The sequence below is a fragment of the Cydia pomonella genome, chromosome 27 (genome assembly GCF_033807575.1).
Source record: "Cydia pomonella isolate Wapato2018A chromosome 27, ilCydPomo1, whole genome shotgun sequence".
NCBI classification, from domain to species: Eukaryota; Metazoa; Arthropoda; class Insecta; order Lepidoptera; family Tortricidae; genus Cydia; species Cydia pomonella.
The window spans coordinates 1176608-1201844 of record NC_084729.1 but is presented as its reverse complement, the minus strand read 5'-3'; the positions used below and the strand labels follow the sequence as shown (position 1 = coordinate 1201844).

Genomic DNA, 25237 nt, shown 5'->3' with positions numbered 1-25237 from the left:
CTACTGTATGTACGACCACTAGCGCCATCTGTGTACCATGTGTGATAACATTTTTTGTTAAATAAAACGTCAGTTGATTTGCAACCCAACTTGAAGTTTCATTACTTCCTTTATTCAGAATCCCAAATGACACTTAAATCGACTCCCCTATTGTTTTCGAGCTCCCGATATTTGGACGCAGTTACATGCATCTTGTTCACGGGTAGCTGGAGATAGCGAGTGGGTGTCAAAGTTGTGTAGACCGCGCTCGGTCTTATCATTCGTGCGCGTCGGCTGAGACTGCGACGACATATCGGGAGCTCAAAAACAATATAAAAGGTGATCACAATCCATATCCCGGTCGATTTAAGTCTAGTGAAACTATCCGTGATTCATTCAAAACTGTTATCCCAAATATCTGTTGTTTTAGGGCATTATTCGTTAAACTGACGCTGAAAATTGCCACAGGCGATATGCGAGGTTTGGTTTTGATTTCTGGACACGTTTTGGAGTATTATGGGTTATAAAACAAACCAACATGCAAACAAAATAGTATTTTACAAAAACCGACTTTTTTTTGTATACACTCTACTACATAATATGCTGAGATGAGGCCATTTCGTGACACTTTACTCTCACTATGTTCTCTTTTATGTATGTCTATTACTGTTTGTGTGTTTATGAATAAAACAAATTCTATTCTATTTCCTTTCCCGCTGTTCCACTGCTTGTACGACAATAGTGGGGCATAGCTTTCCGGCCCTGGTGTGTTAATAACTGCTATTCTTGTGTCTTTCTTGCTTTTGCATATATCGCACTAGTATGGTTTCTCTCCCACAATATAGTGTCTATAGGTTTCTAATTTCCTCTTTTCATTAAACTGTTACTGAAATTTGTCATGAAAGGCGTGGTTTTAATATCCCAGGACACGTTTTGGTAGCATTTTTAATGTCTAGAAAATTATACATTTAAATTATAAAACAAAATAAATGGCATGTACGAAGAAAGTGACCAAGGTCCAAAATCACCTGAGTAATGTCGGTTAGGAGGTCGATCCATATTGTTCTCTTTACCTTAGAAATAGCCAGGGGGCGCCACAAGCCCCCAGGAATTGGATATACTTGGAAAAATTCGACCCATTCCGACGTGACCCGGGTGGCCGAGGGGCTTAGGCACTGCTGCGATAGCAGAGGATGCCGATTCAATTCTTCGTATGAGCTATTTATTTTGATTTATAATTTATATAGTAGTATGTGTACTTCAAATAACACAAATGAAAATATTTTCTAAAAAATTATTTAATTTGTCCTAATAGTATACAATTAAAATTTGTATTTGAATCTTCTTGTACAGTGTCAGTTTCTTTTTCCCCTGTTGTTGTGGTTGTAGAGTGCAGCGCTGTACAGTCAAGTGTAAAAATATGGGTGTACACATCTTACTCAAAAATATGTCCCATAGCATCTTATTCCAGTTTAATAAGAGCGTAGTACCATATTTATGAGACGATTCTCTCGATACATATTTTTGCAGCTGACTGTACGTGAATTGCTAATACGATCCAACGCCCTCGTAGCAATTGCATATATCGCACTAGTATGGTTTCTGTCTCATGTTACAGCATCTAAAGATTTTTTTTATATTACTTTTGCTCGAAATTGTCACAAGTGACGCATGGCAAAGTTATAATTCATTATGGGTACCTTTTAGAAACTTTTTAATCATTGATTAAAAATGTAACTAGAAACTTTTTTTGCGCCATTTTGTACAATACGGATGCCTATTGTAAAATATATACGGTCTATCTGAGGTGGGGAATGTAAACACTCGAGGTAGATTTCTGATAATATTTAATGATCTTTTTTTTCTCTCAAATTCATCCTCAATTGCTTAAAGGGATACGTTTCGCCTTTGTATAATAAATTGTTTTATTACTACTAATATATATATTCCTGTTCATCAAGAAAATAAATATACAATGAAAATATATACAAGGTGCCCGTGAGCATTGCGAAAGATTTTAACGGTGCATTCCTGATGGCAACAGAAGCAAAAAATGTTATATGACTTTTTGTGAAATTCGACAAAAAAATTTTTTTTTTCTTTCCCCTTTTTTTGAACACTCCTGTACATAAAACGTAATTTTTATTGATAAACACATAACCTAAAATTAACTTAAAAGTTTTTTTTTTATTTGGGGGTAGCCTCTCGAATACATTTTTTTAATTTTTCGATGTCAATCAATAGGTATGTCCAGACTAGACCTCAAAGTGGCAATACCGCAGTCAAAAATGTGTTTTGTACCGACTTATGGCGAAAGAATGATTTCGAAAAACAATTTAAACTAGTCCTAATCCTGAAAATTTTATATGACATTTTATTTTATTTTTATATACTACGTCGGTGGCAAACAAGCATACGGCCTGCCTGATGGTAAGCAGTCTCCGTAGCCTATGTACACCGTCAACTCCAGAGAAGTTTCTAAATATTACCAGGAATGCTTAGTTAAAATGTCTCGCAATGCTCACGGGCACCTTGTATTTAACAACAACTGATTTATAAATAAATAAATAATAATAAATAAATATTATAGGACATTATTACACAAATTGACTAAGTCCCACAGTAAGCTCAATAAGGCTTGTATTGAGGGTACTTAGACAACGATATATATAATATATAAATATTAATAAATACTTAAATACATAGAAAACACCCATGACTCAGGAACAAATATCCATGCTCATCACACGAATAAATGCCCTTACCAGGATTTGAACCCGGGACCATCAGCTTCGTAGGCAGGATCACTACCCACTAGGCCAAACCGGTCGTCAATGCTCAGCCACAGCAGATTTGTTCACCTGTCGAATTTTGACAGCTGTCATATGTTTTATTAATCTTCTTTCTCTGTTTCTCCCGTTTCTTGTCTGCCCTGTTTCCTCCTCTTCTTGTTGAGGTGTTTGGCGTTGGTGTGGTTGTAGAGGGCGGCGTTGTAGGAGAAGGTAGCGGGGCAGTGTGTGCACTGGTACGGTCGCAGGCCCTGGTGCGTCAGCAAGTGCTCTGTCAGACTTCTTTTGACCTGTCGACAAACATTAGTATTAAACGATATACATATACTGTGTAGTATTTTTTGTTTAAGTTACTAACTGTACAAGTCACGAAGTCGCGTACACTTCGGTACCGGTTAGGCGGTAATAGTATAATTGGGGACCAATAGTGTAAGACGGGTAACCAGTAGTATACACCGTGTTTTTATTGAATTCCGTTAACTTCGGGGTATTGGTAAGTACGTTTAAGGAAACTACATGACATAGTTCATTTTCCAAAAAAAAAAAAAAAATTTTTTTTACATTTTTTTTGTTATAAAAAGTAATTAAATGTTGCATATAGCGTTGTTGTTGCACGGGCATTACATTTATCTCAATCAAACAATTGAAAACTGTGACATGTCAATGTCATTTCGAACATCGATCGTCCGAGATAGTTCTTACGTTTAGTAGCAAATGTATTAACCCGTACTAAACACTAATCAATATGTGAACGAGCCCTAAGGTAAGTGTACACACTCGTAAAGGCTTTATAAGATAAAAATAAAATATGGATTATCTCCGAAATGGAGTTAATTAGAATACCGGTGTCTTTGAGAAAGTTACTTAATTTAAGCTCAGGAATGCACCCTTGAAATTAACGCAAATAAAAAAAAAACACGGTGTATATGGGATAACCAACAGTATAAGTCTAGTAATTAACAGTTTATGCCGGGTAATTTATAATTCATAATAATTTCCAATACAATTTCAAAGTCCATCCTCTTAGCCGTCCATACAGAGCATGCAAATCTTACTAACTAACCTAAATATAAAATATTTTATAAAATAACATTTTTATTTACAATCATACCTAAAGGAACAACATAATTTAATAAATAATTTACAACGCCTTCAGATCAGAATCAAAAATAAAATAAAGAAGAGGGTGCATAACCATATAAAATTTAATTGAAATATAATGTCAAATATAAATAATAAAATAATTAATTAATGACCAGAAATAATAATTTGATGTAATTTTTTTATTAGATTTACTTTAATTTATGTTGTCTAAAAGAAACCCACAGTGTTAGTCTTATAACAGTACACTTCCGTGCAAGGTCTTCATGTGCTGTTACAGGCTCGAACCGTGCGTGTATACTTTGGTATAAGTTGAGTAACCAACAGTGTAAGTGACGTAACCATCAGTATAAAGCAGGTAACCCACAGTGTAAGTCCGGTAACCGACAGTATAAGTAAGGTCAGGTTACCTTGAACGCCTTCCCGCACAGGTCACACACGTGAGTGACCCGCGTGGCACGCTTCTCGTGCGCCGTTCTCATGTGCTGTCCCAGGGTAGCCCCGCGTGCGTACACTTTGCCGCAAACATTACACTTGTGTTTTCTCTGTAACAGGAATGAGTACATTACGATACAAGTGCGAAAAGCAGACTTTCAACGAGAACGATAAATTAATAAATTGACACAAGACGCGAATCGTCCTACACAGACAAAGCCTAGTATGAAAATAGAATACAGTGGATTTCTGATATAAAGACGTTGAAGGGACCACTGTACCAAAGAGAATTGGAAATAGAGGTGTATTGTCAAAGAAAACTTTGTAGTCACGTATATTTACTGCCATCTTTCGGCACATGATTAAAACTTTTAGAACGCCATTTGACTTTGATCCTTTGAATTTTATCATGTGTAACGATGGCAGTAAGTTTACTGTGGGTGTGGCTACAAAATTTTATTTGAGAATCCACCTCTATTTCAAATTTTCTTTGCTACAACAGAGGTCGTAATAAATGAAATCCACAGTAGATGCTTTATATTTACCAGGCCGAGATGCTGGACGTCTATATGTTGCCGCAGCGTCCTGTCTTTCGGGAACTTCTTCTGGCACACTTGACATTCGAAGCTGAAACAGAATTGTTACATTGACAAAGTAGAGAGGTGGTTATAGTACATTGTGCAAGGAGGGGGGTATGTGAAATCTTGGATACGAGGGTGTTAAGGTATGCAATATTCTTACCCCCGGACTTACACACAATGTTTTTCATCACACTTGCGAAGAAAAAACTAAATTTTAAGCAGAACAATTCTTAATTCTTTATTCGTCCGCCATTTTGTAATTTCCTGACAGGTTAGTCATCGAAGGAGCAGACCTATTCGGCATTCAGTCACGATTGAAAATTATTTAATAGTATTTAATACAACCGTTATATAATAGAGAGCTTTTCAGTCAAGTACAGTGTTTGGGCAACGAAGCTGCTGAGTTGCCTAAGTAACTTACGAGTTTGAAAAGCTTCATTATATCACTATTGTATACAATACTTTTTCCACAAGGGATAAAAAAAAAAAAAAAAAAAACCATTTATTTCAGACCTTGGTCCATACAGTGTTAGTACGACTTACTCTAAAAATTATATTAAATTATTACTGAAATAAATTAATAAAATAATACTTTTTTTTACTATAAAACCCAAACAATTAATGAAAATTGGGAAGTATCGCGGTAGACCCCGCGCCTCGCGCCCGTTTAGTCTTTTTTATGAAGCGCGGCGGCACGTGATTGGTCAATTTTTTTACAGTTGAGCACAGCGTATCGAAACGAATATTATAGTTGGGTTGGAGCACATACATGAAAAGTACGCAATTATAACAGTTTTGAATGATTCACGGTTAGTTTCACTAGACTTAAATCGACCGGGATATAAACTGTGATTACCTTTTATATTGTTTTCAAGCTCCCGATATTCCGACACAGTTACATGCATCTTGTTCACGGGTAGCTGGAGATAGCGGGTGGGTATCAAAGTTGTGTAGACCGCGACCCTCATTCAAGCATACATCATGCATTACAAGATTTTTTTTTTTTTTTTTTTTTTTTCCACACATACAATTATCATTACAGGCTGAACCCAATGCGATAATGTAGCAACAAATTAAATATACAAACAAACAAAAAACAAGTACCTATATCTAACAACTAAATTTTTAACCTACATACTACCTATTCAATATAACAAAGAGTTAATACAGCTACTTTTGTGAATTCACTCATCGTACATGAAAATAGGTCTATATGATGAAAATAGGTCAAGATGCATGTAACTGCGTCGAAATATCGGGAGCTCAATAAAAACAATATAAAAGGTAATCACGGTTTATACCCCGGTCGATTTAAGTCTACGTTATTATAGTCTGGTATACGACATCTTAATTCAACCATTACAGTCTACGAGTAGAACAAATAGATAAACGATCTTACGAGTATTGTTCCCTGGGCGTGTGTTTGAGCGCAAGTCGATGCGTGTCGTAGGCGCTGCGGCTCGGGAAGTGCATGGCGCATTCAGCGCAGAACAGCTCCAGATTCAAGGTGTCTATGTCCTGCTCCTGCCAACAAAGTATAGGGATCGTGCATGAACTGTAGGAGGCAGCACAGGAGCCGTCAGATTTTTGGCGCGAGGCGTAAATGTGATGCTTTTTGTTCCGATGTAGCCCACAAGATGGCAGAACCTACTATGCACAAGCAAACACGTGACGTGTACATGTGCATGTTTATAGTTCCGATTCAGGCCACAAGATGGCAGACCCTCCAACGCGCACGGTCCCTATATCTTAAGAAAGAGTTGAGGAACATATGACAGCTGTCAAAATTCGTCAGGTGAACAAGTCTGCTGTGGCTGAGCATTTCCTGGACTCAGGACCAAACCACTCGATCGAGCTGCATAACCCTAAAATCCTTTCCACGGATCGCTATTTCTACAGTAGAAAAGTGTGGGAAGCCATTGAAATAAAAAAAACAGCGGGTTGCACTCCGGGAGTGCCGGCAGAAGTGAAAACTGGAATATTAACGTTGTGCATTTTTGATATTTTGGAATGGTCAGGGAATAATTCACTTCAGAACTATTACAATTATTTAACATTAAAAAGTTTATCTCTCAGAAAAATCAACTTCCATCCATAATTTCACCATCATCATTACTAGAACCATCATGGAGTTTTTCGATCAGATCACGTATCCGTCTTACTAATTTTCAATCTGACGAATCTGTCGGTCACGTGACCTGTTGCGAGTTTAATATTTTTCCCCATCACAAAAAGTGCACAGCGCCGCTAAAGAAGTTTTCACTTCAAAAAAACAAAACAAAACGCAAAAAAAAAACAAAAACAAAAAAAAAGCAAAAGGACTAAGGAGGCGGGGGGGGGGGGGGGGGGGGGGGGGGGGTGAATAGAATCAGGCGCAAAGTAACGCCTGATTCTATTAATAATTTAAATTTAAAACTGAATACGCGATAAGGCCCGTTTATATTAGTTAATAAAGTATATGTTGTCTTTATCTTGTATTATATTATAAGCTTCGTTTTAGAATATATTTTGTTTAGTTTTAAATATATTTTTATAGTGTATAATAGTTTTAAATTCATCTATGGGCCACTTAGTTGCTTGAAATAAATATTTTCATTTCTATCGCTGACTGTACTTTTCTTTTCACAGGAAACTAATATTCATCGATACAATTCTAACAACCCCAAACACAATTAGATTGCGTTGTTTTATCACAGAGTTTCCTATGGATGCCTCCTGTCTCCATCGTCAGATCAGCTCGATAGTACCATAATATTGCATTGTCACCCAACTTACATATAAATAAATAAATAAAATAAATAAATATTATGGGACATTATTACACAAATTGACTAAGTCCCACAGTAAGCTCAATAAGGCTTGTGTTGAGGGTACTTAGACAACGATATATATAATGTATAAATACTTAAATACATAGAAAACACCCATGACTCAGGAACAAATATATATGAAAATATGTATGAAAATTTTCAGCTTCATTAGAAGTCGGGAAGTGGGTCAAATTTAACTTTCAAGATTTGACCCGTACATACATAGGTACATTGCAAGTTAATATAAACCTTTAAAAAAATGTATGTAGTAAGGTAAAAGTACTAGTGCTCGACGCTGCACTAGTTACCGACATGGGCACTTTATGTCATAGAAATATAGGTTAAATTTGAACAACGAAGATTTTTCTGTATTCAAACTTAATCCTTGTCACTTTGACATAAAGTGCCCATGTCGAATACTAGTGCAGCGTCGAGCACTAGTACTTTTACCTTATTCGAGTTTTTTGTTTTTATAATTAATTATTTACGAACCTTTTTATGAGTATCCTTGTGGTGGCGAAGAGCTTCGGCGTTGCGACACGTCGCACCACACTCGTCGCACTTCGAGGGCTCCGCCTTGTGCTTCCTGGAATGTTTCATTTTATGATCGAAGGAGGCAATAGTACATTACGATACAAGTGCGAAAAATAGGAAATTCGAAACGAGTGGCGATAAATTAAAACACGACCGAAGGGAGTGTTTTAAATCGACACGAGTTGCGAATTACCTATTCGCACATGTATCGTACAACGTTTTACAGTACATATGGCCCTTTAAATGTTCGACACAGTAACGTAATATGCTACTTCTCGCACTAGTGCTATAAAGTAGCCCCATATGTACTGTAAAGGTCTATATTGATCGAGCTGTTATATATGTCTGCGGCGGATCGTAAAATCAGGCAGATCGTAAAGGTGGAAACATTGTTATGGCAGGTGTCCGGACGTCTTTGCAATAACCCAGTCTCATTGTCCTCCCAAACTTCAATCCATAGACCATTATACTGTTCATTTTTACTACAATAGTCCCAATGCCTGCTGCGACCGGTTCATGGGTGTCTATTGTTGCGCCCGTGAACGGGTTCCAGCAGGCGTTCTACATGACATTAAAGCTCTCCAAGGGGCCTCTACGTGTTGGATCTATATCCCCACGCAAGCCTATCAAAAGACCGGGGTTTATAGGCCCGTGAAATCCAAGGAGATACAATAAATAATAATTCAGCCTATATACGTCCCACTGCTGGGCATAGGCCTCCTCTCATGTGCGAGAGGGCTCGGGCTATAGTCCCCACGCTAGCCCAATGCGGATTGGGGACTTCACATACACCTTTGAATTTCTTCGCAGATGTATGCAGGTTTCCTCACGATGTTTTCCTTCACCGAAAAGCTAGTGGTAAATATCAAATGACATTTCGTACATAAGTTCCGAAAAACTCATTGGTACGAGCCAGGATTTGAACCCGCGACCTCCGGATTGAAATTCGGACGCCATATCCACTCGGCCACCACCGCCAGTCAACACGTCACATTATATCACACCACATATGTGTTGCCCACCATGGAGTACCCTAAATACAAGCTTTTAATGAATTCTTGTATTTTGTTCACGAGAATCGGTGGAGAAATGCGACCTGTAGAGAATAGCCGGAGACGGAAGCATTTTTGCTCAAACAGAAACAGAGCCCTTCTGTTTCGCTCGGTAAAAAAATAGGACACGTTATTAGGCCGGTCCACATAGAGCGAGCACACGCGCGAGGCTTCCTCACGCACAAACCGGCCAGTGTAGCCGTGCCTCGTGTATGCTCGCTCTGTGTGGACCCAACTATTGATCATAAAATGTTTCAATTTCGATTATTAGAAGAGAACTTACCTATTAATATGCGCTCGCAAGCTGCAGGCGTGACTTAACTTTTGGTCGCAGTGCGGACACGGCAGCGGTGTGGGTTTCGTACGGAGCTTAATTTTATAACGTTTTCTGAAACATAAATATTATTTACTCGTATTTAACATGAATGGGACTGGGCCGGTCACGTCTACCGCATGCACCCAGAGAGGTGGGCCAGCATAGCCACCAAGTGGATGCCGGTAGAGGGACGTGGCCGGGGCAGGCCCAGGCGGAGATGGCGGGACCTGGACAGCTTCCTGAACAACTGGCCGGAGGAAACACCAAATCGGGACTGTTTATTAACACATTGTAGATATATAAGGTTAGGTTAGGGTTAAGATTAGCCTGGCGAGGTTGCGGATGAGTACTTCGGCGTTCCTGGGACCTCGCCCTATAGCACGGAGGCGGCAACAGAGGGGTTTTAGTGGGTAAACCATGGGTCTCATCAGTCTACATGGGAGTCCCACATCCATCCCAGGCCCGTCCCCGCGCCTGGGTGGCGCCATTTTCAAAAATCTGCTGAAACTACTTTCTATCCCTGCCTTAAGTTGCCATTTTATATTTTTGGACCGTAGTTTAAGGACGTACCCGGGTCCCACAATACTTATTATATTCTAATCTATTCTTGCTTACCGCGCGCTGCCCCTCAAAATCCTGGTGCCGGTATTTCCCCGTGTTCCCTGTTTTAGCTGTGTTTGCGGGATTCCTTGATATTCTTCTCTTCTTCACAGTTTGAATTGCTTTAGTATTCTGAAAAACAATGTTTTTAGAACAACCTGTATACTCTGGAAAAATTTGCTGCCTAGGGATGAGGTCTTGGTGGCTCAGATGGCATAGCGCTGGAGTATCGATCCAGAGGCCGTGAGTTCAAGTCTCACCCAAGACAGTAATTTTTCCAATTTTAAATTTATTCTAAGCTTAATAGCATCGTTCGCAGACGTCTATGCTTGTTAAATACTGATATTTCTAAAATTTGATGATTTAAAAGTGCTTTTTGCTAGGCCCATTTATGAATAAAGAATATATTGACTTTGACTTAGGCAGAATTGTTGCAAAAGTGTCCAGCTGTCAGCTATAAATAATAGTTCCAAAACTCAGAGTAGCGCTAGAGTAGCTATGAACCTAGGCGTTATTGACGGAGTGAAGTGCGCTGTCTATGATTTGATTTTTTTCTCAAGTATTCTAGGTATTGTAGCGCCACCTATTAATGGTTTTTTGTCGGACACTTTTTGTTACATGGAGATTTTGTTCCTTGCCTTCCTTACCTTCCATAATTAACACTATTGAAATTATTTTGACAGAATTTGTTGTATATCAACCACGGCTATACCCATACGTTGAATTCTTTTAAAGTTTATAATTATATTCATAGTTCAGAGCATTTTAAAAATATATTAAATCGGCTTTTCGCTTCATTTTTACAATAATCAAAAAATCTAAAAAAGTCAATCATAGCTAAGGTTAATATACGTACATACATACATACATACATACATATAATCACGCCTATTTCCTGGAGGGGTAGGCAGAGACCACGGATTTCCACTTGCTACGATCCTGACATACCTCTTTCGATTCCTTTACTTTCATGACATTCCTCATACACGCTCGTCGGTTTAGGGTGCTCTTGACCTGGCCTTTCTTCAGGATTTCTCCGATTTGATCAGAAAAAGTCCGCCGAGATCTACCCCTTCCAGCTCCCTCTTCTACTTCTTCCTTATACACTCTCTTTGTTAACCTTTCACTCATTCTTTCCACGTGTCCAAACCATCTCAACATACCTTTCTCAATTTTTGTCACTACATCTTCGTTCAGTCCACACTTTTCCCTTATCACACTGTTCCTAATTCTATCTTCTAATTTTACACCACACACACTTCTCAACGCTCTCATTTCCGCTGCATTCACTTGACTCTGATGTTTCTTCTGCCATACCCAACTTTCGCTACCATACATAAGTGTAGGCACCAATACCCCTCTATGCACAGCGAACCATGCATTATGCAAAATTAATTTCCATATGTCAATATCTTGAGAGAAAAATGGGGTCTACGTTTGAAAGCCTTTCATCATCATCATATCAGCCTTTAATCGCCCACTGCTGAGCATAGGCCTCTCTTCTAGTACGCCACTTATCCCGGTCCCGAGCCAATCTCATTCAGAAGTACCCGCAGTCTTCCGAATGTCGTCCACCCAACGAGCCAACGGACGCCAGGCACTCCTTTCGTCTGAAGGCGGCCACCACTCCGTTAGCACTCTGGCCCCCCTGCCATCACTCTGCCTGGCAACATGTCCCGCCCAGCTCCATTTTAATTTGGTAATGACGTGTCCGACGTCTTGCACCTTGGTGCGACGTCGGATCTCGACATTCCTCCCTCGGTCTTGAAGTTCGATGCCGAGCATGGCGCGCTCCATGGCTCTCTGTGCCACTCGAATTTTATGCACAGTCTCCTTGAAAGCCTTTGCTACAAAGTAACTGACTTACCGAGGTGGTTGTGGTTGGTTCAGTGCCTGGTTCACGACGGGCAGACTCACAACTGACTGCCGATCCTGAACCGCCCGCAGTTTGAGCCAAAGGCACTGTTTCAGGTGGATGCTGCGGCTCAATTTTGACATTCTTCTCATCCAGTAGATTTAACTGGAATTATACGTAAAGTAAAATGGGTAATGAAATGCAAAAGTATGCCAATGAAAAACAAATATGAGTACGATACAAGTGCGAAAACGTGTATTATCGTACAACGTTTTACAGTTCATATGGCTCTTTCAATTTTCGATATAGGCACGTAAAGTGCTTATTGCCGCCCTAGTGCGGTAAAGTAGCACCATATGTACTGTACAACTTACTCTCACAATACCTATTTACAAATATATAAAGGTATGCGTCTGTTGCCCAATAGTCAAAATACTGTTTTTTTTCCTTAAATTCTAGCGAGTTAGCGACCCATAGATGAAAACCCGGCCAAGTGCAAGTCGAACTCGCACAGAAAGGGTTCCGTACCATTAATCTATAAAAAAGGTCACCCATCCAAATACTGACCCCGCCCGACGTTGCTTAACTTCGGTGATTGGATGAGAACCTCGAGATTGGAAAGAAATATTTATTTTATTCTGTTTTTAGTATTTGTTGTTATAGCGGCAACAGAAATACATAATCTGTAGATTTCAACTGGCTAACTATCACGGTTCATGAGATACAGCCTGGTGACAGACGGACGGACGGACAGCGGAGTAGTAATAGGGTCCTGTTTGACCCTTTGGGTACGGAACCCTAAAAATTGACAACTTACATCTTGCGGTGTCGGAACGCTGGTGGCCTCGTTGCCTGCGTTTGTTCCTGGTTCTATTTTAATAGTTATCATATCAGGTTTGACATCTTCATCCTCTATCTGAAACAAGTTTTTTTTAAGTGGTCTTTTGTTTTGGATTGCATCAAGTGAATGAATATTAAAAACTATCATGTCATGGTATGTGGTACATATTTTAGGTAAAAGAAATGGAAGCACAGAGAGAATGGGAAGAAGAGACTAGCTGCAGCCAGTCTAAGATGATGGCCAAGGGCATTGATCACAAAAGAACCAGGTATCTTCTGAAACTAGGTAAGAGCAATCTGAGAATATTGACAGGTATCATTACTGGTCACAACACTCTCAACAGACATCTCAAGGTAATGAAAATAAATAGAGACGCCTCCTGTCCACACTGTAGCAGAATGTATCATGTACGCGGCACTGCGATATAATACATTCGGTAGACTCACTAATAGAAAACGAACTAAAGGACGTCGAACTTAAAGATGTCCTTCTGTTCTGCAGGAAAACAAGATTTGAGGAGATTGGTATGGGAATGCCGCCGGGACTACTATCCCGCAGACCTGCAGCTCCAACTTCAGGGAATTGGGCTGAATGAACGCGACACGCGATCGACAGCCCGCCTGCTTTTCGGCCGGGCGTCCCTACACTACATCTACATCTATGTGGTACATATTTGGTTTTAGTTTTTCTTTATAAAATAATAATTATACATATATAACTATTCCTGTATACACCAGGTAGGCCTTGTAACATGAGCAAATAATTCAAACATATGTTTAACAACTTTTAAAAAGTCTTTAGATTTTCTTTCAGTTGATATGGCTGTGGCTGTGCATAGAGGGGCCGTGGTCTCTGCCTACCCCTCCAGGAAATAGGCGTGATTATATGTATGTATGTATGATATGGACGATAGCTAAGGGAAGGGGGGAGGAGCATACATTTACTTACAAAATTTATCTCCAGGGGGGCAGCTGCCCCCGTTGGCGACGATCTTGGTCAGTTTGAGGAGTACAGTCAACAATTCATTTTATTGCTCCTGTTATAGCGCTACATGTATGTCCTTCGACAGGTCTCAAAGACAGGCAGTTACTTTTTTAGGGTTCCGTAGCCAAATGGCATAAAACGGAACCCTTATAGTTTCGCCATGTCCGTCTGTCTGTCTGTCTGTCTGTCTGTCTGTCTGTCTGTCTGTCTGTCTGTCCGAGGCTTTGCTCCGTGGTCGTTAGTGCTAGAAAGCTGAAATTTGGCATGGATATATAAATCAATAAAGCCGACAAAGTCGTACAATAAAATCTAAAAATTTTATTTTTTTTAGGGTACCTCCCCTACACGTAAAGTGGGGGTGAAATTTTTTTTTTCGCTTCAACCCTAGAGTGTGGGGTATCGTTGGAAAGGTCTTTCAAAACTAATAGGGGTTTTCAAGAAACATTTTTTGATAAAGTGAATATATTCGGAGATAATCGCTCCGAAAGAAAAAAAAATTGTGTCCCCCCCCCCTCTAACTTTTGAACCATAGGTCCAAAAAATATGAAAAAAATCGTGGAAGTAGAGCTTAAGAAACACATTAAATGAAAACTATAGCGGACATGATCAGTTTAGCTGTTTTTGAGTTATCGCAAAAAGTTTTCCTTTCATAGTAAAAAGACTTACTTTAATTAGGTACTAATTATGCAAATTTGCCTATTTGTTTAACTCGGGTGAAAGGTACCGTTTCATCCCTTGGTTAACAATTTACTATACTTTAAGCTCCAGTTTAGCTTATTGTGACGTAAGAGTAACTACGGAACCCTACACTGAGCGTGGCCCGACATGCTCTTGGCCGGTTTTTAATAATATGATTTTTATTGAGGCTTTGGACATTCTAGGTGAACAACTGAAAATGTCAGCCTCATGGTTGCTTTCATAGTTCCTCATGCAAGGGAGAGATCAATAAAGTGGTATACACTGATTGCTATGGCTGATAAAGACTTTGCCGACCAATAATTGATCTGTCCATTGTGCATGGAACCCAAACTACCAAAAATTATTTTTCTCAAGTCCGAATTCCGGACGAAGTCCAACAACATGTGAGACCAGTCATCTGGCTTCTGACAGTCTCTTTTGCATTTGAAATAGGGATATCATTGGTTGAATAACCTACTCACATGTTTTTTATCAATTCTTTTAAAATACAAATTAAATAACTTACTACAATTGGTTCAAAAGATGGTGCAATATTGACTTTACTGAGCAGATATTTGAGGTTCCTGATGCCCTGGATTGCCGTCTTCTGGAACTGGTGTATGGACAGCATCTTCACTTGGCAATCCATGCACAGCAGTAGGTGGCAGGCTTTGAGGTCAGCCTGAAATGAAATACGTATTTAAAGACTTTTTTTTAGTTAATAGGGTCCACACAGAGCGAGCATACGCCGGCGCGTTCGGGCGGAAAACGCGTGCGCCGCCTCGGCCGAGGGACGTCTACACTGGCCGTTTTGTGTGCCTCGCACGTACGTGCTCGCTCCCTCGCTCTGTGTGGAACTGCCTTATAGGTACACAGTTTAGTTAATAGGGAGATAATCATATCCCGGTTTTTGGGTGCCGGAATGTTTTACAATAGCCATAACTATTAAATAAAAAATTTAAAAACCCCCTATGCTATATGCCAAAACAATACATTCTATGCCAAAAATGCCTTATTTCAGTAGGTGCCTATTTTGGAAAAGAACTGATACTCTTCAACATATTGGATCGATTTTTTTATCAAACATTGCTAAGAACCATAATGATGAAACTTGCTTTCACAATCAAAATTGGTTCAACTACGATGCCACTGACAGACAAGACAGACATTGACATATATTTTGTGTTGGGGGTTAAAATAGGCGAAAACAGAAACTATTTTAACATTTCGAAGCATGTTTGAAGCTTACTAAAATAAAAAAGCCTTTTCTTTCTGGGTGAAAATATTACAAAATACTTAACCTAGATCTTAAACCTAATATTAATTTCTGTGAGGTAGCACACCAGAACCCTTAGGAGGCAAAGGCCTCTTCCAGAATCCTCCACTTCTTTCTGTCTTGGGCCTCCCACATCCGGCTGTTCCCTGCCTTGGAGCTTACTACCCGTTTTAAATTCACTGTCTAGTAACTTCACCACTGGGGCGACACTGCTCATTTTGGCTTTTCTTGGCTTCATTCGGCTCAGCATTGCTCAAAGCAATTATTAGTATCAGCACAACTCCCTCTACATACAGGACCACAGATAAGATAGTGACTTGAATTATGACTACCCTAAATGGCAGATAGGGATAGTGCCACATTAGAAAGGGACAGCATTATTTGTCCCTTAATCGCTGTCAAATTTCGGTTTTGTACAGTGTTATTTCTGTACGGTAGTCATATGGTAGTACTATTATTTATTTGTTGACTTTACTGGTGATTGTATAATAAACAAAGTTATAAATACACAAAATCATTCCGCACTCAAAATTCCTGGCTTATGGTGATAAGTGACTGCTTAGAGACATTTAAAAAGTTTTAACATATCACTATGTTACAGATGGAGGAAACTTGAACACTGTTCTAGTTAAGAAAAATACAACATAAATAGCTCTCTTATTTTTGTTTACAGTATTCTGGCTAGTATTTTAAAGTGTGCTGATATGTGAGATGTGTTGAACTTCTTGAAGGATGCCAAAAGTAAGCTATTCATAAGAATACGATCACAACAATACAAAGTCAACAACAAAATAATTATAAACAACAATTACAAAATATACAGAATAACTATGAACTGTAGAAGTATACATGCCATGTCGATCGCTGGAAATACAAGAGCATCAAGTAATCTTCTGTGCTCGATCGCCAGAGGCAACAGCGGCGGACGGTTGAGAGTGCAGATTACGCAAATGTAGGACATTTTAGTTATTGCGTACGGTGTTCTAGATAAAATTTTAAAGTAATTGCTTCTCGGAGAGAGATTATTGGAATAAAATAATAGTCACAATCAAATCACAGCAGGTGACTGGGTGACAATAAGAGCCAGTGTTGCCAGGTGAGCGGAAGAGAATTATCATATTTGGGTTTCAAAATTATCGTACTGGTACCAAAAATGCACTACCCTTAACATTTCCTGCAAAATAAGCTTATATGTCCAATGTAATAAATAAATAATCAAAGAAAAGCAATTTTCGTATAAATTGTGCAAAAACCCAGTTTTATATTTGTGTATTTTTGTGATAAATCCAAACGGCTTACAGAAAATTTCTACATTTTTGACTTGAAGCAAGGAGCTGAACACCCAAAAGGTGTAAATTGTAGCTTATTTCTGAGGGAAGGTGTCATATTTTGCTTCAAATACTAGACATTTTGGGTGGCATCATCAAAGGGCTGAAAAGACTTTTGCTTACGATAATGCTCTTTGGTACGTACGTCGTACGGGAGCCCAAATTATTGTACATTTACGATAATTATCGTACGCCTGGCGACACTGATAAAAGCCTTACAGCCTGACACTGACATATGGCGTCATATACTTGACTAAAAGTGCATTCCGATATTAGCCTATAAAGTAAATCTTTTAAATGTCAAAAAAAATAAGATACTGTTAAAACCTAAAGAAAAGTTGGAGATAAATAGGGTTTGGATTTATTTAACCTTTTACTTACTATTCATGCAAGAGAGCAAAACTTGCAACAAAATACGTCAAAGTTCCATTGGCATCTTATTGAGTTTAACTGTCAACATCTCCTAAGTATCATACAAGTATCCGAACGTCCATCGATCCATTATTCTTGTTTATTATTTAGCGGATACATATTCATTTAATTTGTCGTATTTGTAGACCTAACAAAATGCACGATGGTGTTCATCTGCGTGATTTGTATGATCAAACAACCGCCTTTGATACCTCTGAGCGCCGAACACAGGCAGTTACTCGAAGTGATTGTATCTCCAGTAATAAACACAGTAATATCAAAGAGAATATATTTGGCAAAGCCATAATGGATGGCGTACTTCGTAAATAAGCTATCTTTTGACTATCTTGGTAGAAACGTCACGACATCATTACAAATTGAAAATAAATGGTTTTAAATTAAATAAGCGGGATCAATGTAGCGGGAGTGCATGCGGGGAGAGAAGGGAAACCAGATGCGTCGTAATGAATAGACTTATATTCAGCGTAGTACAACGATGACGAACACGACGCGTTCTCCAACCGGCAAGGTAGACCAGCGGTTGAACAAAAATGGGTTTCGATAATATTAAGGTGGTTCGACTAGGTTACCCAAAGCTTAAACCTCACTAGATGGCGCCACAATTGCAAATTTTGAGTTTTAATTTTTTTGTGGAGTAGTCTTGGTATTTCTATACTGTAAATTATGTTTAGCGCACTCTTTAAATAAATATTGAATTATTAAAACAAACATTGAACACTTCATTGTACAAAAACTACCCCTTAATGTCGACAGAATGTTTCTTGACTCTATTTCTAAGTATCACTCACACATTCAAACAGTCGTACTGGAATCCTTGTAGTAGACAATTTGGCACAGCGTGAGTAGGCTTCAATAGCGTTGCGGTATGTACATGGAAATACATGCAAGAGGATGTGGGTTCGAGACTCATTTTTTTTTTTTTATTATCAGTATTATCAAGTACCTATTATTAATAAATTATTTTATGAGAAATATGAGCGTTATTCCATAAAAATATTAAAAATCTGATTCTCACACATCATGATATTTTTGGGTTCTTCCAACTCAGAATCACTAGCATAATCAATCCTCGTGCTATAAAAACCCGAAAATTTGTATTGAAATTTTAGTTTTACACTGAAATTTCTTTCATACTAAAATGTGACGTAATGGATATTTTAGGATATCTTTTTTTAATGCTAGGGTGGAGAAGATTCTAAGTAGAATGAACCTAAGAAAGTCCAAATTTGTAAGTCAGATTTTCCGGTATATTTTTCAAAAAAAAAAACGCTGTTTTGTTCTAAAATTAAAGCAATCCCTTACTGCCCAGCCTTTAAAAAAGTAGGTACTATTTTACAGTAGAATTGAAACATTTTTTTACGATACATTTAATTAAATTACAGTGAGTTACAAAATTGCATGGCCTTCTATTTATAACCATTATAAAAAGAAATGAGATATTTACCATGTTTGTTTATATTATTGATTTCCCGATATTTTGACACAACTAGAAGTTTCACACAATGCCTAGAGATAGAAAATTATTTATTTATTTTATTTATTGTCAATTTCATTCAACGGATCACATCATATCCAATTTATGTGTTTATGTATTGCATTGTTTTCTACCTAGTTGGTTATTAAATTCTGTTACTGCAATAATCTTTATCTTCATAAAATATACCAACGAAAGTTTAATAAAGTATATATTAAAATGAAGAACACAAAATCAGGAATTACATATGACAATATAATTCAAAATCGCCTCCTCTGGCTTTGACACAGACCCTCAAACGACGAGGCCAGTCATCAATAGCGGCACGCACGATTGTCATGTCTAATTCCGTCACAGTCTTAACTATGGCCCGCTTGAGGGAGTTAAGATTTGTGTGGGGTTTAGCACAGGCTTTCTCCTCAATAACCTGCTATATGGCATAATCCAGGGGGTTACGGTCCGGGCTGGAGGACGGCCAGTCTTCGTGGGCAATAAAGTCAATTTTGTTCCTTCGAAACCAGGCTTGAGTTGTTTTTGCCTTATGTGCAGGAGCTGAGGGTGTGGCTTAAGGGCTTCACTATTGGTTCGAGAACGGTTTTCAGTTTCCGGTTTTCACACCTTTTTCACAGAAATGATGATGATGATGATGATGTTAGCCCTGAGTATGACACACCCAAAATCATGTTTGGCGGGTGCCCAAATTTGTGCAACGCAATAGGGTTGTTTCCATCTACAAATCTTAGGCATAATTGTATCCCAATAAATTCTTTTGGATTATAAGAACATGTTAAACTACTTTTAGGGGACCTGTAATAACCATATTTTTGTAAATATTGAATTTAAAATATCTTTTGGCACACGTCACGTGACCAAACTCGAAACGTCATTGAAGATTCTGATGACGTCACAACTCTCGGATTGACACTGTTGACAGTTAGGTGATTAACAACAAATGACAAATATCAGTTGACAGTTCGTATCTTCTACGTGTGTATGTAGTTATGTGTCAAACCATAAACTGTGACGTCACACAATTTTCAAAGAGCGTTTTGGGCGCGAAAGCATCTGTCAAAATATATTTTGTTAATTTAACATATTTAAAGCCGTTTTTAGTATAAAAGCTGAATTTTAAGGCAACTTTTAGTTAATATAGAAAGTAATACAAGCGTTTCAAAAAATTGGAATACGATTATATTTTAGGCCCCAATTCATTATAGATACGACGAGATAAGCGTTATGTGTGGTATATAATTATAGCTCACAAATCCACTACAATATGTCATTTTTTATTTTTTCGGTAGCATTTGTTTTAACGGAAATAAAGAGGTTACAAATCGAGTAACAGAACTTCAGAACAGATATCATTTGATATTTACCAGTCGCTTTTCGGTGAAGGAAAACATCGTGAGGAAACTGGACTAATCCCAACAAGGCTTAGTTTTACCCTCTGGGTTGGAAGGTCAGATGGCAGTGGCTTTCGTAAAAACTAGTGCCTACGCCAAATCTTGGGATTAGTTGTCAAAGCGGACCCCAGGCTCCATTGAGCCGTGGCAATATTCTGGGACAACGCTAGGAAGAAAGAAAGAAATCGAGTAACAGAACTTAGTAACCAACTAGGTATAATAGTTATGATGTAAATGTCCATATCATGTTGGAGTCATATATTAGCCAACTAATTATTCAAGATCAATACACTTAGCTCCCTTAGGTTCGCCTAAGTACAATCTCGGGCAAAATTGAGTTTTATAAAAGTGAACTAGTTTCTAGGTCATATTTTCTATGAATTGGTCATTTTTGTAGACCCCAATTACAGTTACACTTTTCCTGGTTTTTCGCGGACCAGAATATCGATGATTTTTGTAACTTGATTTAGACGTTGCTATCATTTTCAATCCAAAAACACATAAAATCACAATTCAGAACATGCGGCAGTGTTGTTTTCTATCAAGTACCTCAAGCACCAGGGCGGCTACCGGGAAAATCGAAATTCGTCAATTTCGGGCATTTTTCTCTGTCACTCTAATTACGTCTTAGTGAGAGTAAAAGAGAAAGATCCCCGCAATTTGCGAATTTAGGTTTTCGCGGTAGGCCCCCAAGTCCTGTCAAGTTTCAGCAGTGTTACCAGGTGAGCGGAAGAGAATTATCGTACTTGAGTGTCAATATTATTGTACCGTTGAAAAAAATATCGTACGCCAATCAAAAAGGCAGCCCCTAAAAATGTCTAGCAAAATAAGCTTAAATTTCCAATTAATAATTAAAAAAAGACAATTTTCGTCTAAATTGCGCAAAAAATCTGTTTATGTTTGTGTATTTTTGGGATAGACTCAAACGGTATACAGGCAATTGAGACATTTTAAACTTTAAACTTACACCAAGGAGCCGAACACCCAAAAGATACTAATTTTATCCTATTTCTGAGAGAAAGTGTCATATTTTGCTTCAAATTACTAGAGTTTTAAGGTGGCATCATACAAGGGCTGAAATTATAGTACTTTAGTGTACGATAATGCTCTTTGGAAGATTACGTCATACCGGGGCCCAAATTATCGTACATGTACGACAATTGTCGTACGCCTGGTCACACTGAGTGTCAGTGTCGACAGAGTCAGCTAAAAACGCGTCAAACATCGCAACGTCGCGCCGATGGCCGTCCGAGGCATAGAGTGGCAACGCCGCAATGTATTTGTACACGACATTTGTCACACACACATGAGTAAAATTTATAAAAATATAACGTTGATTATTGCATGATTTCTGTATGAAACAAAGTTTTTCTATTAATTTAGCGCAAATGAATATTCGAAAGTAGATAGATGCGCAACTATTTATGTAATAATATTGTGTAATTAATTAATAAATAGCGATTGTTTTTTGTATGAAAATCGAACCACCTTAAAGTTTTTTCTTTTTTGATATGTCATTGGGAGTATGTTAGATAATACTTTGGTAAAAAGTTAGAAATTTTAAGGTTGATGAGCTTTCGGTTATATTTAAATATTTTAATTTTTGCTAATAACTAAGTAAATATAGAATTAAAGTTACAGAAAACTTTATCATATCGAATAACACTTCAATTTATGTACAATCTTCAGTTTTTAGAAATCTGGAACAGCTGCTTTCTGGTAAACGTAAAAACACGAGTTATTTTGTAAATATAGAATTAGAGTAGCTGATATTGCAAAATTACGATATTATCGATCAACTTAGTATTCTAGTAAAAAGTTAGACATGTAGACAATGTGCTTGTCTAGATATTGATTTCAGGTTAAGCAGTATAGCTAATATTGAATTAAAGTTTGTAGAGTTAATAATAATCGATCATCAACAATGATCTCAGTTACTAAACAAAAATTTAGAAATATAAAATCACGGCGACACTCATTACTGATATGTATGCATTCCTTGCTTATATAAATACGTTACGTTTCAAACGCGCGGCAAGTTTGCGCGCGCCGCGCGCTGTGGCAAGATGCAGCGAACAACGGTAGTGGGGAGCGGGGTGCCCTTGACTGCGTCTACGGTCCATCAAAAAAATTCCTAAAGCGTGTTTTAAATTAATAGCAATAGAAAATTGTTATTTTGTTGTTAGTATACTAATGGAAACTTACCTACCCGTATTTATTACTATACTAGGGATTGCCCGCGGCTTCGTTCACGTAGAATTCGTTATCGCGTTATATGAATATGATTTATTTATTTAAACTTTATTGCACAAACAAAAAAAAACACAAATGGCGGACTTAATGCCAAAAGGCATTCTCTACCAGTCAACCATTGGGTCAAATAGAGACATAAAAACAAAACACATTCTCATACAGATGACCACCCTTCCTTGTACCATTTTAAAAGCCAGTTGCAGCTTTTCTTTCCCGATTTTTTTCAGATATTTGGACTTGGTATTTTCCTCGCGATAGTTATTTGTTTTAAGGGGAATGTTGTTGTTAACCGCTAATGCTAATATTGATAACCGATAGTTATATAGAGATACGTTATAAGGTATATGCACCCTCATGTTATTTATTTCTGATAAGAAATAAATGTAAGACAAAATTCACAGTGATACATTTCAAGTAGGTTGCCTTGTAAGATTGCGTACGGATAGTTTTTTGTTTGTTATTTCATCGTATGATATATCAAATGAAAGCTTATTTGAAAGTTGCCGTATTAAAAAAGTTGGTCCAGTTAATGGTCGCCTAGATTAACCGATTTCTATATAAAATGTAGGCAACCATGGACTGGACCAACTTTTTAAAAAGGCAACCTAGTACAGTTAGTAATATAGTACCTGGGCGACCGAGCTTTGCTCGGTTATAACTATTTATTGTAATATGGTGGTGATAATCTACATAAACTTAAAAAGTAAAATGTGAACTGACAATTATTATTATTTACAATCGATTTTAACCTTACAGCACTTGTCACAGAGTAACGCCATCTATTGTCGATTTCTCTTATTACATAGGTCATTTTTTTTACTAAATGAAACTTGAGTAAAACAATAAAAATTAAAAAATTATATATAAACTTGAACATATAAGAAAAAAAAACAAAAGTTAGTCACCGGGCGAGATTCGAACCCGTAACACTCGTTTAGCAGTCCGCGTCTTAACCCGCTGGACCAGACGGATAGTGGCCGGCAACACGAAATTAGCGACCATATTCTGCGTCGCAAGAAAAACGCATGAAAACTCGAAAACACGCGTTTTCCCAAACATAAGACTAATCTAGATAGATTGTATTCCCCCAAAAACCCCCATATACCAAATTTCAGCGAAATCGTTAGAGCCGTTTCCGAGATCATAGAAATATATATATATAATATATATATATATATACAAGAATTGTTCTTTTAAAGGTATAAGATAAAATAACTTTTCTTTTGATATATCATGTGACGTTTTCGTTTACACACTAAAAGCACAGTGTAAAAAGTAACAGTGGGCCGACGCCTTTGATGTTTGCGTAAATGCCGACACCGCTCAAGGTCTCCGTAGCTACCTAGGGTTATCACAGGCTTACACAACTGCCCAATAGAGGATGTAAATGTTTTTAGTTTTCATGTTGTATGATGTATGTGTACTAATTTTACAAATGACGTCCATTTTGGAAATAAAAATGGCGGACGCTACTTTTTGAAATGGGTGTCGATGTGTGTAGCAGTGATATCAACCACCTTTAATTCTAAAATGGTCTCTATTTTTGAAATCTGCACCACCAAGAACCGCTAAAATTGACGTCATTTTTGTAATTGGAACCCCGAGGAACCTTGGAGATGACACCCATATCGATTTTTAAGAAAAATTAATGTCCGCCATCTTGGATTTCAAAATAGACGTCATTTTCGTAATCGGAATCCCGAGGAACCTCGGATATGACACCCATATCGACTTTTAAGAAAAAATAATTTCCGCCATCTTGGATTTAAAAATGAACGTCATTTTCGTAATCGAATCCCCGAGGAACCTCGGAGATGACACCCATATCGATTTTTAAGAAAAATTAATGTCTGCCATCTTGGATTTCAAAATGAACGTCATTTTCCTAATCGGAACCCCGAGGAACCTCGGAGATGACACCCATATCGATTTTTAAGAAAAATTAATGTTCGCCATCTTGGATTTCAAAATGGATGTCATTTTCGTCATCGGAACCCCGAGGAACCTTGGAGATGACACCCATATCGATTTTTAAGAAAAAATAATGTCCGCCATCTTGAGCGAAAGGTTGCATTACAGTCCTAGGTGTGTAAGGCAGTATGAAATTCCTTTACATATCATCTTCACTCATCGCACCTGATATGTAGTATTTCCGGACCTAATTTGACGTAAGTCATGTCATCATTTCATAGTAAGTTTGAGAAAAAGTTCCTTACATCATTTAGATTGCCTCTGTATTAATCAGGGCAGGCAAATAGTGTAGTGTAGTAGTAAGTACCCCTTGTGAAATGAAAGAGATGGGCTCTGTCTTTATCATGCTGTCGCTAAGACAAATACAACCATCGTATCCGTAAATTAGATAGAAGAGCTATCTAATTTATCTTAATATTAATTTATTTGTATTTAATTCGAAATGTGAATAATTTAATAAATTACAGCAAAGCCTAAAGGAAAAGGAAAAACATTTGAATTGTAGATTACAATACAAGTGTGAACAATAGGAAATTCGCAACGGG

At 37.9% G+C, this 25237-nt stretch overlaps 1 protein-coding gene across 1 annotated transcript; it reads right to left on the bottom strand.

The window, feature by feature from the left end:
* Window positions 1-1259: 1259 nt before the first annotated feature.
* On the bottom strand, window positions 1260-16048 carry LOC133532817 (zinc finger protein 354A-like). The gene is made up of 11 exons (XM_061871668.1): window positions 15899-16048; window positions 15082-15237; window positions 12870-12968; window positions 12065-12217; window positions 10184-10329; window positions 9565-9669; window positions 8188-8281; window positions 6285-6409; window positions 4850-4931; window positions 4280-4414; window positions 1260-3058 (listed from the first exon to the last, which is right to left on the bottom strand). The coding sequence occupies exons 1-11, from the start codon at window positions 16046-16048 to the stop codon at window positions 2873-2875; spliced, it is 1431 nt and encodes a 476-aa protein (XP_061727652.1). The 3' UTR covers window positions 1260-2872.
* Window positions 16049-25237: the final 9189 nt, after the last annotated feature.

Coding starts and splice junctions, on each gene's coding strand:
- LOC133532817 (XM_061871668.1), bottom strand. CDS start 16,048: ATGAGCAGTGTCGCCCCAGTGGTGAAGTTACTAGACAGTGAATTTAAA. Junction 15,238..15,898: donor TTTGCCTCCTAAGGGTTCTG/GTGTGCTACCTC, acceptor ATTTCATTTCAG/GCTGACCTCAAAGCCTGCCA. Junction 10,330..12,064: donor AACCAACCACAACCACCTCG/GTAAGTCAGTTA, acceptor ATTGTTTTTCAG/AATACTAAAGCAATTCAAAC.